The sequence below is a fragment of the Strix aluco genome, chromosome 15 (genome assembly GCF_031877795.1).
Source record: "Strix aluco isolate bStrAlu1 chromosome 15, bStrAlu1.hap1, whole genome shotgun sequence".
Taxonomy (NCBI): domain Eukaryota; kingdom Metazoa; phylum Chordata; class Aves; order Strigiformes; family Strigidae; genus Strix; species Strix aluco.
In genome coordinates this window covers 13263831-13282604 of record NC_133945.1, presented here as the reverse complement: position 1 = coordinate 13282604, position 18774 = coordinate 13263831, and the positions used below count along the sequence as shown (strand labels likewise).

Genomic DNA, 18774 nt, shown 5'->3' with positions numbered 1-18774 from the left:
GACAAAGCAGAGTGTTTGAATTGTGCTTTGGTTCTATAATTGACCAGGCCTTAAGGCACAAGAAAAATTAATAGTAAGGCATTGTTGTAATGAATTAATTTTGTGCTTGCTCAACCACTCAACATTTAAACATATGGAAGTATTTTATGTGTAGGAAGAATCTCATGAAAGAGAGCTGTGTCAGCCTGGTTATTTGAGCCTGCCAGAGCAGAGATGAGAGAGCTGATTGTTTTTGTCCGTAGAGCAACTGATGTTTTACATCTGTTTTTTAACAAATACAAATTAATAGTGCTTCTGTTAGGTGAATGTTTTGTTTTCTCTGTAGTGTGTGAAGGTACAAAACTGTTAGTTTGCTTCCCATCAAATCCTGTTGAATTAGTTATTCTCTGATTAGTGTTAAAGAATTAGGTAAGAAATAACTGATTATAGAGTACAGATCTGGGAGCCAGTATTACCTTTTAAATCTAGCATCTGGCAAGACTGACTTAAGATGTTGGAAAATTATTGTGATAGTACCTCCATTTCTTCCTCTGTAAAATAGAGCTGGTATCTTTATCATAGAAACTTCTGATAGCATTAGCAGCAAAGCTTTAATTTGATTTTTTTTTAAAAACTTTTGTTTCCTATCACAGTTTTACTTTATTAAACAGAGAAAAAAAAAATCTAAGAATAACAGGTATTTCATTTGTCTTTTCTGATAGTTGGTGTTTTTACTAAGGTACCTGGGTTTCAGGTGTTTGGAATAACTTTTTTTTCTTTATTTACTTCACAGCAGTATGTACAATTACTATAGAACTAAATTATACTCAGTATGTGCAGATACAGATTTGTTTTTACTCAAGAAGTGCGTAGTTGTAAATCTGCTTTATAGACAGTACAAACTGTGGGAAAGGTATCTTGCTGCGACTTCAGCTTTGTGCCTTCAGGAACTATCTGTGTTTCACTAATAGTGATGATTTTTTAAATCAACTTAGAGCTGATATTAGGCGTGTGTATTGCATTTGTTGCCACAATATGACACTGAGATTAACACAGGAGTGACTCAAATATATGAACTTAAAAGTAAGGATTCAATAGTATGTACTGCAAAACAAAGATTTAAAACTGTTTGAAATTAAAAAAAAAAAAATCCTGTTAATGACTGAGGCTTATTAAAAACACTTGTTTTGTTTAGTTTCCAGCCAGCGCTTACATGTGAGCAGCATTATGTAAACTCCATTTGTACTTTTGCCAAAGCAGAGATCAGTAGGTCAAACTTTAAAGCTTGACCTACTTTTTTTTATAGGTACCTCACAACAGCTCAACTTTTTCCCACTTATTTTTTTGCTGGTCTTGAAACAGTAGAGAACTAACTTTTCTGCTGTAGTACAGCTGCAGTATGTAGGATTTTGATCTTATGCAGGAGTTCTCCACCTAGTTCTTGAATCCTTTTCCAGCAGTGGTTGATACCTGTGTATTTCAGAAGAAGGTAGCTAGTGTCTCATGGATGAGGAGGAATACTGACCTTTGAAGAGGTTAAATGCTGCTATCTATTTTAAAATGAAGTACAAAATTATGTTTGTAGTATGGTGGATCAAATACAATATGGAGGCTGTGTTTATTTCTTGTACAAAGTAATTTGAGAAAATTATAAATTGTTATAAATTTCTAGTTTATAAAACTTCAAAAAGAAATTTCTTATTACATGATTATAAGTTATTGTGATTCACAGTGCCTACAAATTTAGTAAAGGACAGAGTCTTTTTTTATTGAGGGCTATAGGCAGGAAAAAAGTTTTGTGGTAATTTTGCAGCAATCCCCTTATGTGTGCTCCAGTCGCTTTGCTCAATTTCACTTTTCTTCCCCAAGCCTCTGACTGATGGAGATATACACAGATCTGAAAAACTGGAGATATGGCCAAGAAGAGGATCTGTGCAGGGTATGTGTCTATTTTAAGGAGAGGGGATACAAGCTAGAGCATTTGACTGGCGAAGCACTTACATTGGTTTAATTCCATAGGAATCTATATGGAATTAACAGTCATAGGTTTTATCCTTTCTCAGGGTGAAGCTCTTGGTTTCTTTTTATTATATCATATTTTATTTCCTATTTGATGTATTACCTTGTATGTGTTTTTTAAATTTTGTAAATAGAGTTGATTACAAGAGTTTGGTCTCTTGGATACCTTAGGAAATGTAGTCCAATCGTGATGGTTTGTCTGTGGGATGAGCTAATCAAGTATGACACACTAGCTGCTAAGAGTTAGAGGTTCAAAATTTCACAGAGTATGTAGAGTCAAGTTCCCCTCTTTGAGCAAAACATATTCAGTCTATTATGTCTGGGTCCTTGGAATGAACTAAAATGCTCCCTTGTGAAGGCATCAAAAGCCTCCCAGGGATTTACTGCAGTATCAGAAGCCAGCATTTCCTATCCACGCAATGTAGTGCGATAAGCAACAGTTGGCTGCTACCCAAGAGCCTCATGGTAGCTGCAGTTCTGTGCCATAAATTACAAAGCACTTTGGGATTATTAAGGTTGACGGTCTCTCAAGGCGTAATGGTTAATAACACACTTAGATGTTTAAATATTTGTCCAGTTGAAGACAGTTCACATTAGGCCTTGAACTTGACCATGAGGAATTCTTTGTGCAGTTGTTTGGACACTGCATTAGCAGGCCTGAGCTGTCTCTGAGCTTGGTACATCCAAGAATTTAATAATCAAATGACAGCGTTCATAGGCAGTAAAATCAAGTAGTTTACTTTTGTAGTGCTCATTATTGAGCCAACTTCCTAGTTTATAGTGTTGCATTTCTTTGCCTCCTGAGTTTCCTGTTCTCCTGCTCTCCAATCATTGCCCAAGTTATTCTTGCCTTGTTTCCACTTCTTTTGCTGTGACTTCTTCCAGCTATTGGCAGTGATGTAATTTAGTTGTATTTTAAGGAATAGGTATGGGATCAGAATAAGAGAGAATGGGACAGCTGATTGTTCCATGTGCCTCAGAACTGCTTTGCAGTGAATACTTCAAAAGAGATACTTTGAATCTAGATTCTTTTTACACTTCTCAAGTTGATGGCATGTATACTAATGTTATTAGGATGTCTCAGTGAAACTGCTTGCTTTCTGCAATAAAATCTTATATACCTCTGAAATGAGATGGATCCTGACTTCCATGATAGGCAGGTCAAATGTACAAGTAAGGGAGAACATAAGTATGAGCTTAATCCATCAAACATACACAGCCTTTAATTGTAATGTCTGTATACCAAAACAAAGTCAAGAAAACTGGCAAGACTGTCATTGACCTCAGGTTTCCTGAAGGTAGACTTTTGTATAGAAGTTGACTTGTTTGACTTGAAAATTTGCTTTAATGTTCAGTCTTCTCTGTACAAAATAGAGGTATTATGAAGTGCAGCATTAAGAGGTATCTTTTCTCAAGCACAGACAGCGACCAGTGGTATTCACACAGTCAGTGGAAGTGTCAGCTCAGAACAGTGGAAGATTCTGATCTCCCTTCTTGTAGAGGAGAAAATGCACTGCATCTTCTGTGCCTGTTGATGCGAGGAGCGTTGTAGGCGTTGCATGCGGTGGGGGAAGAGAAGTCACAAGGGTGAAGAAAGAAATTTTTTTTGCTTAGGTTGAATTCCATTCTGAAACTAATCATGCACCTAAATTCACGTGTTAATGATGTATTTCTCCATTGTAGAAACTCATGTGGGAAGAAGCATGTTTCACTTTGTTTTTTAAACCCACACTTAATTCAATTTAAAAACTATGCAACAAGATTATACAGGAAACCTGAAAAGATTGAATGGCCAAGAATTTCTAATGTGGTCTCATAAATTCTTTCAGTGGAATATTATTGGGTCACTCAGCAATACAAGAAGCAGCCTGAAGCTTAATACATGAAAAATGGTGGAATAGAGAGAGTACAGGCTAGAAGTAGTAGTTGCTGTTTGTAAAACAGAAGTTTGTTGACTTATGCCCAATGTAATCTGAAGTAAATGCTCTCTCTAAGTATATGTTCAGTAAGATGAAGCTGGTGATAAAGACAGAGCATTTCTTGGCTGTTTATACTGAATCTAAAATTAGAGAGAATTCTGTTTCAGAATGTCAGTATAACAACTGTATAAACATATGTTAACAGATATGCTCTGTGGAGCACTATATAACATCTGATTGCTTTTTAAGAATAGTCCCACTTGTTCAAAAGGGACTGAGCCCTGCTGTTAAGATAAAGTCGTATTTTATTTCAGTAAAGTGCAAATTTATCTGTTCAGGAGTGCTCTGTCTTCTCTTATTCTAGCCAAAAAAAAAAAGTCTCCAGACTCTTACAGTCTATTTTTGTAGATGCTGATTTGTGATAAGGGAGAAAGTGTTATCACCACACAGACAGCACCTGTTAATTGCCTAAATTCAGGCTTAAGTTATGCAGGCTTCTAAAACAAGGATTTGCCTTAGTATTGTGGTTTAACCCCAGCCAGCAACTAAGCCCCACACAGCCACTTGCTCGCTCCCCCCTGGTGGGATGGGGGAGAGAATAGGAAGATTAAAAATGAGAAAACTCGTGGGTTGAGATAAAGACAGTTTAATACATAAAGCAAAAGCTGCACACAAGCAAAGCAAAATGAGGAATTGATTCCCCACTCCCCACTGGCAGGCAGGAGCTCAGCCATCCCCAGGACAGCCGGGCTCCATCACACGTAACGGTGACATGGGAAGACAAACGCCGTCACTCCGAACGTCCCCCCCTTCCTCCTCCTCCCCCAGCTTTATCTGCTGAGCGTGATGCCAAATGGCCTGGGATATCCCTGGGGTCAGTTGGGGTCAGCTGTCCCGCCTGTGTCCCCTCCCAACTCCTTGTGCACCCCCAGCCCCCTCGCTGGTGGGGTGGTGAGAGAAGCAGAAAAGGCCTTGACTGTGTGTTAGCACTGGTCAGCAGTAATGGAAACATCCCTGTGTTATCAGCACTGTTTTCAGCACAAATCCAAAACACAGCCCCATGCTAGCTACTGTGAAGAAAATTAACACTATCCCAGCCGAAACCAGCACACCCAGCAAAAGGAATAAGAAAATAGAACTTAAGGATAAATCCTGAATATGCTTCCTGCCTTCCTATTCTTTGTTTTTAATGTTTTTGTTGTGATGGGAACAAGAAGTAAATGCCCAAATTTGAGAATTATTACTACAAAAGAAGGTGGTTGTTTTTTCCCAATTTGCCTGAAAAGTTAAAGCTACCTTTTATACTGGGGGGGCTTAAAATGTTAATCAGGCAGGAAACTATGTGCTGGCTGTCCTTGAGGACAGATTGTATGTAGTTAAGCTGCATGTCAGTCTGTCTTTCGGTGCATGAAGTGGTACTTGTAGAGAATAAATTCTTTGGCCCTGTACCTAATCCCTATTAAGGTGCAGTTTAACCTGTATTGCCAGTTGTTACAAGCATGTCATATACAGATTTGGCAACAGTTAAAAAGTGCCTTTAGGAATAAAAACTAAGGTTAGCTTTTATTCTACTTGAAATATTACTCTAGTTGCAATGAAATACATCTTGGGACATTTAGGTGCCATTTTTCAATTGACAAAGGTGCCTTATGGAATAAAGCAAGTCTAGTAGACAGAGATAGTATCTTTTATATCCACAGTAGAGTGGGGAAAACCTGTGTGTCCAAGGAAGGGCTTGCAAGACCCGAAATGTGCTTAATCTTTCTAATTATTCTATTTGTTCTAATAAAAGGTATTACTTCTACCTGCAAACTTGCCTTTTCATGTCCTCATTGCTGTAAATGCAGTCCTGCCATCAGTTACGTGATTTAAAGAAATTGCCACCAAATTGTTAGTACGTTTTACTTGCTTTTTGAATATTTTGTTCGTTATTTAGTGAGGTCTGTTGTAGTTTCTGGCAATCTGGGCCTAAAATTTGCTCTCAGCAGTGGACCAGGAGAAAGTTAGCCTCAGCTGTAAGAAAGCATTCAAGCACATAAGGTGTATTTAGGCTGAGGGTTTGCAGAACAGACACCTAAAATTTGCAAATATGCTTCTAACCATATAAATGCCAAAAGGCATTTCAACACTTCTCTTTTCACCTTACACCACTGGGTGATTCATAAGGCCGTGGAAGAGCCAGATCAGTGGGTGTCCTTGGAGCATGTCTGACACAAGCTGCGATCAGTGCAAAGCACAACAGTACAGCTGACAGAGGAAGATGATCGTTATTCCTCCTTAACTTCATTTGATAAAATGCACAAGCAATTTCAGGGCAGGGCCAGAACCTGAATTATCTCCGTACCCTTGAATGCCTTTGTCACTAGGCCAAAGAAATGGCTTTAGACTGTAACCAGGAAGGTTGACAGATACTTTGTTTTCATGACTAGAGAGAGAACAATAGGATACTTTACTTGGTGTGATTTGGGGGTTTTCGTATATCCGTCCTGATCTGCTTGGATGTCTGTTAAGTTTGGAACTCAACTGACTCAGGAGTTAGAAAGGGACAACTCTGAAGTCTAGTTACTGCACAGACCACCTTATAAGACACCTATGTGGAAGGTGATTCACTAAACTGTGAAGATCCAGACTTTCTGTGTTCTTGCTGGTTGTGTTGTGTTTGTATCACATGGTGCTGCCATTACTGACTCAGCCTGGCCAGCTCACATCGCTGGCTCCTGTAGATGTTGGGCAGCCTCCAAGAGCCTGCACATCAACTATACAGTTGTGAAGTGATTAGCAGACCATTTCTGTGAAGGTTGGGATAGGGTTGTGTTGTGTATTGGATGGAGAGGTATCATTTTACAGCTCTGTCTGAAGCCAAATATAACTCTTAAAAAGAACACAAGCTCATCAGACGTTAAATGGCAGAACAGCTGTAGGTGTCATAGCTTCTGGCTTTCAACTGAACATATGGCATAAAACTGGTGTAGCTGACTAGAAAAACCACTTTTAAATATTGACACTGCCTTTAATTTTTCTTTTTTTAGGCAATGAATTTTGTCAAATTTGAGTAGCTCTATTTTGTTTTGGGGAAAAATGGAAATAACTATGGATTTTTTTCTTTGTTTTTAAGGTAAAACATTCTTCTTTTTTGTTTGTGTTTTTAAAGTTCTCTCTTTTTTCCAGGCCCATGCCACTTCAGAAACTGTAAAGATTCTAGGCACTGACACCATTATCCTATTGTGAAAATGCTTAGTGTCAGAAAATAAACAACCAGAAGGATGCAACTTATTAGAGATCCTGTTTACCAACATTTAATTAATGCTGTCTTCTGAAGTAGGAAAGAATACCTTCAGCGTGGGCAGATTTCTTGGCTCTGATACGTGAGAACACACAGAGCCTTTGTTATGTCCTCAGGAGAGTTGTTCCTGTGTTGTTGCCTGAGGATAGCTCTTTCAGTGTGTGGTGGTCCATCTAGTCTATTAAAAAAGAGAAAAAGGACAAAACATAAAACAAACATTAAAAAAACCCACCCCAATACGCAAGTAGCATGGCACTGAAACTTGTACGTTGGAATTCAGAAATAAATTTTCTTTTTATTCATCCAAATGACTGCAATTTAAACATCACTTACAACTCATATCGTAACGATTGTCATCTGTAGTAATAAACTTTTCTAATACATGTAAGTCAGAAGGATCTTTCCCAATAGATGGCTCCTGATTTCTTTCCTTTTTGGGGGTGGGAGGAGGGAGGAAGAAGACTGTGGTTTTTGTGGAGGGGGGATTTGGTTTGAATTAGGCATGATACAAACACTGAATTGAAAACTTTTGAGACAAGTCAGTCACCAGATGGTCTTCAGCAGCAAGGCAGGCTTTTCTTCTAATATACCACAACTCTTTTAACATTGAGTTTAGACTTTAAAAATTAGCATTCTTCTGTTTAAAAGCCAGTAAGCTTGGGAGTTCTAAAGAGTGCCAGAAATGGTACCTAATAAATTAAATTCTATGGACATTATATTGTTAAATAGAACTCAATTGGTAGGTTCCTCATAGCAAGCATAAGCTGGATTTGAAGCTAGGGATGTTACCTCCCCTATTGTTGCCAATATGAGTATTTTTAAGAAAGTCACTTAGTTCCTGAAACAAGGAAATGCACTTTAGACCTCTAGAGCAAGAAGGATGGTGTATTTCAAAGTTGGTTTGAAAGGGAAAGCACGTTCTGATTTCAGAGAAGGGGATAAATGGAGTAGAAGAGAAATAGCAGCTTATATAATAACATGCTCTATCTTGCAGTATTGACTTGAATTGCTCTTAAAAGATGCACTCTAGATATAGCAAGGACTTTGCAAGTAAATCTAGGTCTTTATCAAAACTGATCTTTTAACATTGTATAAATACTTTTTAGGTGTTTGTTTCGTACCGATAAATAATCCAGTGGGCATATGAATTGATCTTGCATCTGGTCTGGTTCAGAGTGAGAAACTCGAAAGCTTTTCTTCCAGGGTTATAATACCTATTAGATGATTTGAGAGACAAACCAGAGTGAATGCCAAAAATATAAGATCAGGTATACAAAGGACAGGAAAGATAATAAACCCTTTGTTTTGAACTCTTTTATGTTCTGTGCCTTTGTAGTTAATCCTCCTATTCTTTTAAGCCTTTCTCTAAATCATCCTTTAACATTCATAAATCTTAGTAAGTCTGAACTTGGTTGCCTCTTAATCTACTAACTGAACAACATAGTGGAATATCCGCAGTAAAAGAATCAATCTGGCATGCCACATCCTCAACACTGTACTTGCATGGTAACCTCGAAGTTATTTTAGTGGCATAAGTGCTAAAGAGCATCTATTCAAACTACCGCCATCCCTCACATAAGTAGTAATTATTTATGTAAGAACAGTAACAGATACGGTATTCTCATACCTGATTGGAAACTGGTAGTTGATCCTGTCTTATATTTTGATCTTTTTATGTACCCTTTATAGTTATTTAGGTCTGTCGTGGTTTGAGCTCAGAGAGCATCTGAGCACCATGCTGCCACACATTCCCCTCTTCCTCTCCAATGCTGAGAAGGAGAAAATAAAGCAAAAGGCTCAGTGGTTTTTGCTCAGAGAGCAACTGAACACCATGCAGCTGCTCATCCCCTCCTTCCCCCCCCAGCTCTGGGAAGGAGAAAGTAAAGCAAAAGGCTCAGAAATTGAGATAAGGACAGGGAGGGATGACTCACCCATTATGGTCACGGGCAAAAGGCAGATTCGTTAGGGGAAGAAAAAAAGAACATAAATTTAATAGAGACACTAACAACAACAACACTTAATGGACAGAATGGGACAGTGAGAAGCATTACATTATCTTAAAAACACCTTCTCCCCACCCCTCCCTTCTTCCTGGGCTCAGCTTTGCTCTCGATATCTACCTCCTGCCCCCCAGCAGCACAGGGGGCAAGGAATGGGGGGTGCAGTCAGTCCTGCCGCTTCTTCCACCTCAGTGGGGCTGGAACTTCTGGCATTCTTCCCCTGCTCCAGCACAGTCCCTCTCTCACAGGAGACAGTCCTCCACAAACTTTCTCCAACATGAGTCCCTCCCACGGGCTGCAGCGTTTCCCTAGCTGCTCCGGCCTGGGTCACCTGTGCGTGCTGCAATCCTCCCAGTGCCGAACTACAACAGCGGGGCCTTCTTCCCACAGAGTCCCGGCCTTCTTCAGGCGCAGTCACCTGCTCCAGCATGGGGCCCCCCACAGACCGCAGGTCAGCATCTGCTCCACTGTAGATCTCCATAGGTGGCGGCGGGGGCAGCCCAGCCCTGCCCTCTCACCAGGGAATACAGGGGGGCTCTCTGCACCAGTGCACCTCCCCCCCTTCCTTCTCCATTCTGCCACTGGCCTCAGTGTTTGCACAGACGTTCTCCTCACAACTCCTCCCAGGTCCCCCTTCTTAAATAAGTTACTGCAGAGGTGCAGTGAATTGGCTTGGCCTTGGTGCAAAGGCAGGTCCGACTTGGAGCGGGGGGAGCCTCAAGAAGCTTCTTACAGGGGGCCACTGCTGTAGCCCCCTCCCCTGCTACCAAATACCCCGCCACTCACTCAAACCCAGGACAAGGTATAATCCAGTTATTGTATTGTCCTACAACAATGACCTAAGCAAAAAAGCAGAGGAAAGTGTGCTTGACTTGCGTATATTTACTTAGCTGCAGTTAATTATGTGTATGTGCTGTTTTACAAAGTGCTCAGATATGACATTATTTGAGGCTGTAAACATTTTAAAATTGCTTTAATGGGTCAATGGCAGAAAATTTAGATGAGGACTAACTGCGTTTCCTTTTACAAGGCTGTAATTCTGAGCAGTTGTAGATACAAAAAATTTCTATGAGCTGTGTGCCCTGTGGGCATCATTCAGTGGGACCTTACATACAGAGACCCTGCTATTCTGTTTAACTATTACAACATGGACCAGGCCTTTTAGAATCAAGAGATCTTCCCCAGCGCTGTTAATCCTTTTTTCCTCCCTGGTTTTGAAGTGCTTTGCAAACTAGCAGGATACTGTAGCTTTGTCCTCTTCACACCAGAGGTGGTGCATATCCAGCAAAAGCATAGCTTTTCCTCTAACCTTCTGCACTGCTTACTCTTAAGTATGACTAATCTCCTCATAAGAGAGGATACAGGGGTCGATTTCTGACGGGGTTTTTCACTAGAATAAGTAGAACTAACTATATGCACCCTGGAGTACCTCCCAGGCTATGGCAGGGAAGGATCAGTAGTGTCAGTCGCCTGGATTTTGGGAAAGGCAGAGGGGAGAGTATTGTTTCCAAGGAACTAAAACCTGGAATATAGAATTGATAGAAATTTTCCCCAAAACAAAATACATATAAATAAACCTAAATAAGTAATTCTTTCTTACCTCATTGTATAGTAACATCACTTAAAGTGCCCATTGCAGGAAAATAAGTTCCGTATGTAAGACTCGGATACTTCCCACTTAAACTGCCAGATTCTTTGGATGAATTTGAAAAATTTTCTTCTTGGAAATACCGCCTCCTTGTTTGCTGTTATGGGCAGTTGCATTGGAACTATTCTTACCATGCCTTGTTGTTTATTCCTCTCAGGAATTCCTCGGCTATGCTTCGCTCACTTTGAAAGCGGTCTTCTGTTAGAGAGGCTTGATTGCAGGCAAGGAGCAGCAGACATGTTAAAGGCAAGGTGGCCAAAGTCAACTTGATGGTTATCCTTAACACTGCTAGAGGCAATTAATCTGCCATGACCAAATCACTTCATTCTCTTTAGACCTTTGAAGTTTCCACTTGGATTGGGTAGGAAGCTACAGCTGCAGCCTGTTCCTCCTCTTAGATGGACCTAGACCTTTTTCCATTCAAGTTTATTAATTGGCTAAAACTTAGAAACTTTCCAAGAACAGCTTCAATTCCTCCTGTCTTTGTCTGTGGCCCAATATGAGTTACAGGGAATGGCTTAACTGAGCTGCCCTTACTTTACATGCGTCGTTCTCTGGCATGAGACTGTTACCTAACCAGCAGCAATGAATGTTTTAGTGTGCCCAGATAACATAGCTCCATGTACTGTGCTCATTACTAAAACATAAAACTTATCAGTGTCCTTGCCACATTGGTGGCGCTCTAAGATTTATGTCACCAACACGTCATTAGGAACCCTGCAAACTGTGCTCTTCACTTAGCAAAGATGGTTGGACAAGTCCTCAGCACACTAAAATATCTTGTTTGAGCAGAAATCGTCTGGCAGTCACAACTGGCATTTCTATCAGAAGCACACCATCTCATCAGGACAGCAAGGGAGGGAGGGCGGGTGGGCTGTCTGGGAGTGGTTGAATGTTTCAACCTCCTCACTAGGCATATTGGCCCGCAATGTTTATTTGATGTTGGTAATAAACATTTGGCTAAGGATGTGGTTGATACATGGAAGATAAAAGTGAGGAAGCTGTTGTCAAGGAATATAAAGGGTTGCAGATGCATTTAAACCCAAGGAATAGCATTTTCTCTAAACTGAAGGGAAAGAGTAAGGACATTTTCAGGTGGGGACAGTAGGGGAGGACAGAGGAGGAGCAGGTACCCCACGCTGTATGAGCAGGAGCAGTTTTGAGCATTTGTACATGTTCATGAGACAGCGCAACTGCTGAGCTCTGTGACCTTCTAATGTTTGAGCCCCATATCATTCACTGCATCATGCTTTTACCATATTAGTTGCTTCTTATGCTGTGGTAAGCTCTTCACAGCAGTGGCACTTCTCCTTTGTCCATCTGGCACGCTTGATCCCACATATTCTGGCAATGAAAGAATAGATGAACAGTGAATAGCCATTATTATGCTACTGCTTTCCAGCCGTGGTATCGCTGTGCCACTTTTAATAATTCAGAAGTGATGGAGAGGTGGGGGAGTGAAAGGGCTGCAGCAATCTTTGTTTCTCTCAGTAGCATGTGATTCCTCCTTGGTGGCTCTGTAGTTACCACGGAAACGGGAGAGGGATGGCACAGCACCAACAGGGCTGGAGTGGGACTTGTGGGTCGGCTCTGTGGCAGCCACACATCTGTGCAAAGGGGAAAAACTAGGGCTTACCTTTCTTTGGTTTGGTGCCTTTTCCCCTCTTTCCCTCTATGGTTTTGTGAAACAATTGTTAAACAGGTGATGCTCCCAAATGTTGGTGTATTTGTTAAAGAGTCTTTTTATTAGTGATTCGAGGAAAAATACGCATTGTCAGAAAATTACTGGTGGTCTGGACAAGTTGGGTGAGGTAGTGTAGGAATATGATCATGAAATCTTTCACTAATGTGAACTGGAGTTGTGGTTATAGTCAAACTGTCACTACTGGAAGGTTGTTTAATGTGTTTGAAGTGCAGTGGCACTTTAGGGAATAGATTTACTGGAAAAGACTAAGGACCTCTTTACCGACATTCCTCAGTGCAGCATTCTCTGTTTTGATCAAGGCTAAATCTCATTTTTAGTAATTAGAAATATATATCCTAATCACCTCTTGCACTAGCTGTACTCACCTGCATAATGCCAGTCTCAGAAGCTACAGAGGGAGAGGCATATGAAAGAAAGGGAGCAGCCCCCCGTATCCCCAGGTTGTCCCAATTACAGCTCCCGATGGCTGTGCAGTGCAGGTACTGGCAGGTGGAGCATGGGCAGGTGTAGTTACTCTGCTGCACATGTTTTAGGGCCGTATCCATCTTCAAGCTGCCTAATCTACTAGCATTAGCTGTGCTGTTTGTTCTATACCTGTGTAAGGTGCTTAGATTTTCAGCAATTATGCTGGAATTGTTCTGAGGGAACAACTGAAAACCTCTTGGAACTTGGTGACTGGCTTGAGATGGACTGTTAGGCTATTCTCAGACTACAGGCAGGAGGCTGATCAATTCAGTATCTCTGTCCCTCCTTTCAGTGATAGACTAGATAAGGTCAAACAAGATTTTCTGTAACAACTTAGTTTGTTAGCAGCTGCCAGGCAACTGTTTGCCTGATTGCTTCAGAACAGGACCAAGACAATAAAATACTGTGTAAACCCACTCTTCTTTTGAATTTTGTGGCAAATAAATACTCTTTTTCTGCACCAGAGACTTCTTTTGAAGTCTGCATTCAACAGATTTGTCGCTATGGGAGCAAGCTATAAGGCTTAATTTCCTTCTGCCCAGTTTATGTACACAAGTAAGGTATTCCTGTATAGTGAACTTTAACTAAATTTATGAGCACATAATGAGGTTGTTTCTCCCAGTTACCTTTGTGAAACCTTTAGAAACAGTTATCAGACCTTGTCTTGCCCTCCATTTGCCTCCCTAGAGTCTGCAGACTCAAGGTTCAAAACCTTGAATGTGGAATATATCTCCTTCAAATTTGTAATCCACAAAGCAGAGTTAGGAGAAAATACTAAATATGTGCTGGCAAAAGCATGACCATAAAGTAGTTCAGTGTTTTTCCTTCAGAATGGTAGATCCTGAAATTTAATTGCTGATGCTTCAAAACTCTGATTTTAAAAAACAAAACAAAAAAAAAATAAAAGAAGAAAAGTGGAACAACAGAAGAAAAAGAGTGGAACAACACACTTGGGTACCAGAAATGATGTTTAGGAAGCCCTGCTCCGAGTTGTTACTTGCAGCTATCCTTGTGTCTTCAGAAGGGATGATACCCTGGTACTTACAATTAAGAGATTTTTGTTCTCTTTTTTTTTCATTTTCAGTTGTGGGTTTGCTGGAGGTTTTTTTGAGAAAAGCAGCCTTTGGAGAAGTAGATGTGGACAGCAAAAAAATTGCACTGAAAAATAGTAGTTCAAGATGGAGTTCTCTTCTGTTTCTGCTAGATAGGGCACTGCTGGGCTTAGCTTTGGTCCTCTCTGAATCTGACATGTTAGATATGCTTTTGTTAATAGAAAAATGTCTTCAATATAAACTGCAGATTGCATCTGAAAGATGAGTTAGTGTCTCTTTCTAATACATGCTCATCTACAGCAACTGTTCTTCAGTTAACGCACAAAATGGAATGGAGTCCAGTGCAGTGATTCTTATCACTGTTGCTTTTGCCAAAGTTAAAAATGCATTAAATTATTGCCACTGAATTCAGGAGAGGTCTCTGAATTCAGAAAACATCTATTGAGTGTGTGATGTCATTTTTATGAAGTCATTCTTTGCATTAGAATTGCAGTTTAGAAAAAACTGACTTCCACTGCAAGTATAGTAAAATTGTTGTTAAATCCTAGTCTTGCAGAGTGATAGGGATTAATTTTCTGTTCTATGATACTGCAGTGAATAGTCTCTTTATCCCCAAACTACAGGAAACTACTTAGTGTTTTGTACGAGGTTCTGCAATGTACGTATTGTTTCAGGGAGCTTGACTTTTAAGGACACGTGCCCTTCTGCCCCAGCGGCTGGTGTAAAATGAAAATTATTGCAGGCTACAAAAAAGCAACTGAGAAGCAGTTCATGTAAAACTGTACTGTACAGGTGTGTGAGCTGTCCCAAGATTGCGTGGCTCAGTTTTATGTAATCCTGATGCACAGCAATGGTGTTATTGCTGTATATCTGGAGTAGAAAATGGCAATTTTTTTTGTTTTGACACTTTTTTAAAGGATTGTACTTTTGGCTGAAAATTCATCTCTGAATCTTTCAGTTGAAGAATATGTAATTAAAAGGATGTATTTGAATAGGGCTACAAATTTTTAGTCTAAACAAAGGTTACAGGAATGCTTCAACAGAACTGATTCAGTAATGTTTTTGTTCTTACTCTAGGAGGTATCAGAAGCACTACATCTAATAAAACATGATATTCTGACTCTTAACCCAATGATTCTAATCTCAGAAGCTTATTCTGCAGGTACTCATTGATGAGGTGTAACCAGACATGACTGAACACTTGTAGAAATTGGCTCCAGGGTGCTAAGAGGTGCATGCTAGGACTGGTTACCCTTTTGACTATTGGCTTCTTTGTTTCATGCTTTTTTTTCTTCAAAAAGAAGCTAAAAAGTATGACAGTTGTTCTTCCTCCAAAAGACATGCTAAACCTAAGCTTCCAAATCTTACTGTAATTGTTTCTAAGTTGCCTTCTTTTTGTTTTAAACAGGCCAACTCTAACAATATTTGCTTACAATAATTTGTGGAGGAAGATGTTGGCTCTAATATTGTCCATTGTTGTTTCTTGCTCCTAATTTAGATAAAGGACAATTGTGATTATTTAGGAAAAGAGTTCAGAAGAAGGGACAAAATTGAGAAATATAGGACTTGTTTAAGAGACACTGGAAGAAATGGATTTTAATCTTGCATGTTAATTTTGGGTTAAGAGAACTTAACTATTAAAGCTTACTAGGGTTTTTTTATGAGTCTCAAAAGCACTGAACTGGATTTTCAGTCAGGTTTTTTTTTTAATTATTTAACAGAAAATACCTCATTTTGTGTAAAACTTTCTGGTTCCCTTACCAGTCTTGTCCTCCTTCTAGGATCTTTTTATAGATCTTTTTGTGTAGATATCTCAGTTTGTGTGTGTAGTAACTTGTTAGCTGTCAAAAGGATTGACCAGTCCCTTGCATAGAGGGACTCTTTTAAAGAGTTATTCTGGGGTTTTTTTATTTATTCTTAAAATCTTGGTATGAATTAAATGCAGTTTCTGCTGCAAGACTTTGAAGATTAAAGCTGTATTTACAGATGAGGGAAAAAGGCATTAGACAATTAAAGGCATTTGAGCAGGCTGCAGCTCATTTTGTTAGATTATAAAAGTATGTCATCTTGCACAGATGAGGGAGTGATCCTCTATACAACTCAGCTACCACTTTAGCTGATATTGGCAGGCTTTACAGGAGTGCTTTATCCCTTTGATTAGACCTTGATTGCCACTCAACCAGATACAGCTTGCAGCCATCTCACTTCAACTTGTGCAAGCGTATGATGAAAGAACATGAAGATAGATGTTTAAAGCATACCCCCCCCCCATCCTCTGTGTTTGAAAGGCTTATTAAGGTTCATCAAAGAAAGAATCCCTTATTTTTGGACAATTCTGAGCTTTGGTTTGCAATTGAGCGCCCCTCAGAGAGGATTTTGAAAGTTTACTTGCCTCTCTGCTATGTATTTTCAGGTGCTCTCACAGTTGGCCTTGTGCGACAGTGTCAAACCATCCATGGACGTGACAGGACCTGTATTCCTCCACGGCTGCCTCCTGAGTGGGTCACTACGTTATTTTTCATCATTATGGGAATCATTTCACTAACTGTCACATGTGGTTTGCTGGTGGCTTCCCACTGGCGAAGAGAAGCTACTAAATATGCCCGCTGGATAGCTTTCACTGGAAGTAAGTGACCTCAACTACACAGTTGACCTGTATGCAGGATAAACTGGTGGAGTCTAAAATAACACTACAGGGTTGTCAAGGAGCAGTGCTTAGGGCTCTTACTAGACAAAACATTCCTTCTCTTTAAATACCATGTCTGAGAGAAAAATAAAATTCTTCAAAAATCAAGGGGTTGATATCTTAAGTGACTATAATAGAGAGTGATTAATAGTCTGTGGGCCCAAGGTGAGAGAAAGGAAGGCCCAACTCCTTTACCTTCTTTGGGTAGTGCCATTAATTGACCTAAGAAAATGAGCAGGGATAGAAGAGGTCAGTCCTGAATTGTGTGTGTGATAGTCTTTCATACTTCCCCCCTCCCATATATCCAGGACTTACTCCTATCAGAATGGAATGACTGAAGTTCCCTCCCCTAGGAAGAGGAGGCACCTGAGACTTGCTACAGTCTGAAATCCATCCCTACTTCAGGTGTCTCATGAATACCTCATTCAGGGTTGATGCTGGTTCAGTCCTGCTTCATGCTTACAGCGGCGTTTTATTCAGAATATCTGCATCCTAATTGGCTATGCAGGAGGATTGCCCACTGCAGAGCATCTGCTGTGTTTCACAGCACTGAGACTTTTGCTTCCGTTAAGTGACCCGCAGCAGTGCTTTAGCTGGAGGGAGGAGTGATAGTGTTTTTCTGTCTCCCTTGATTCTGCTCCATATGAGCACCAGCATAACTCCCCACAGCCGAGCCTCCTCTAGCAGTCCTGTGTTTCTGCACAGGGAAACATCCTATGGCTACTTGCAAAAGAAAAACAGCTGTAACGAGTAAGGGGAATAACTTTAAAACTTCCTTTTCTTGGTGTGTGTTACAGGCTTAGCCCAACTGTGAAATGGTGCCTTAATGGTGGGGATGACAGCATGAAAAAGCTCAAAACCTGAGGGCTTTTAAATTGACTTGAATTATGACATACCACTAAAGGTAGTGTGAACACTAACTAGAAAATGCAAGTTTGTGGTTTACACAGGTATAAATAAGGTTTAATGGAACTCTATGACATCTAATGATACCTAATATAAATGAGATTTAACCTTGTTTTGGGGGAGGGAATAATATAAAAAGGTGCTCAGCTTCAACAAAGGTACTTCACTGAGGCACTTGTACAATCAAAGCCATCCTTCTGACAAATTTGCTACACAGCATATTAAATTAATAGTGCAGCTCTTACAGACAATGGAGGTATTGAAATGCTGTATCTGTTATGATTGACTTTTATTTATTTTCCGGTGAATGATTAAAATAGCAGACATGAGTATTACTGAATATTCCATCCCAGCTTTTCCAGTGCCCTTGTTTATCTGTAAGTATTTCATGTATATCTAATGTATGCAGGGAGGATTTAAACTCAAAATGACATATAAAATTAAGATGCATACGGTGAGCTGAAGTCAAATCTCTAGGGTAAAGAGGGGTTTGGGGGTACTATATGTTAATAGTTGAAACCATGATTTGTTTACTGAGGTTTTTTCTTAATTCAGAGATTGTATTTTGGGCTTTACATATTTTAAAGGGTTTTTTAAAATATCTTAAATTGCCACATCCCCGCATCTTTAGTTTTCTACAACTGTGGTGGTTAGTTCAGTCAAAAAATCTGACACCCTAAAGCTGTTTTTTTTCTGTAGATTTCTTTAAGCTTGCAACAGGTCCATTATTAGAAGTCTAAATATAGAAGGACATTCTTTTATTTCAGCACTTGCCTTTTTGTTATGACATATTTAATAATGAAACATATTAATTTGTTCTTTTGCAAGTCAGAATTATTCATAATTCTATTAAGATGTGATCGCTGTGTTGCCAAAATTCTAAAATTCAATGTCTTTGGTATTCATCTCCAATACATAATGACTCTGTGACCTTTGCATTCCTGTTAACAATGATGATGGGAAATTTTATTGCTTAACTCCATTGTAAGAAAAGTCACTTTTGGAAAAGAAGTGAATGGGAGGAAGAGTTCTTTATTTTACAAGAAGTTGAGGAGAGTGACTTCTGTGATTCATTGGATGGCAATTAGTAATCTATTTGTAGATTAGTATTA

At 39.7% G+C, this 18774-nt stretch overlaps 1 protein-coding gene across 3 annotated transcripts in view; it reads left to right on the top strand.

The window, feature by feature from the left end:
- The window catches only part of MOSMO (modulator of smoothened), a 34216-nt gene that overhangs the window by 5705 nt on the left and 9737 nt on the right, over nucleotides 1-18774 (top strand). For 2 of the 3 annotated variants that reach the window (XR_012625234.1, XR_012625235.1), the window contains exons 2-3: nucleotides 16484-16696; nucleotides 17554-17660. Coding sequence is in view for 1 of the 3 variants with exons in the window: in XM_074840755.1 (XP_074696856.1) it covers nucleotides 16484-16696 (213 nt within the window). In the remaining 2 variants the exon portion in view is untranslated. The remainder of the gene's footprint in view (nucleotides 1-16483; nucleotides 16697-17553; nucleotides 17661-18774) is intronic. The other variant, XM_074840755.1, reaches the window with a different exon arrangement.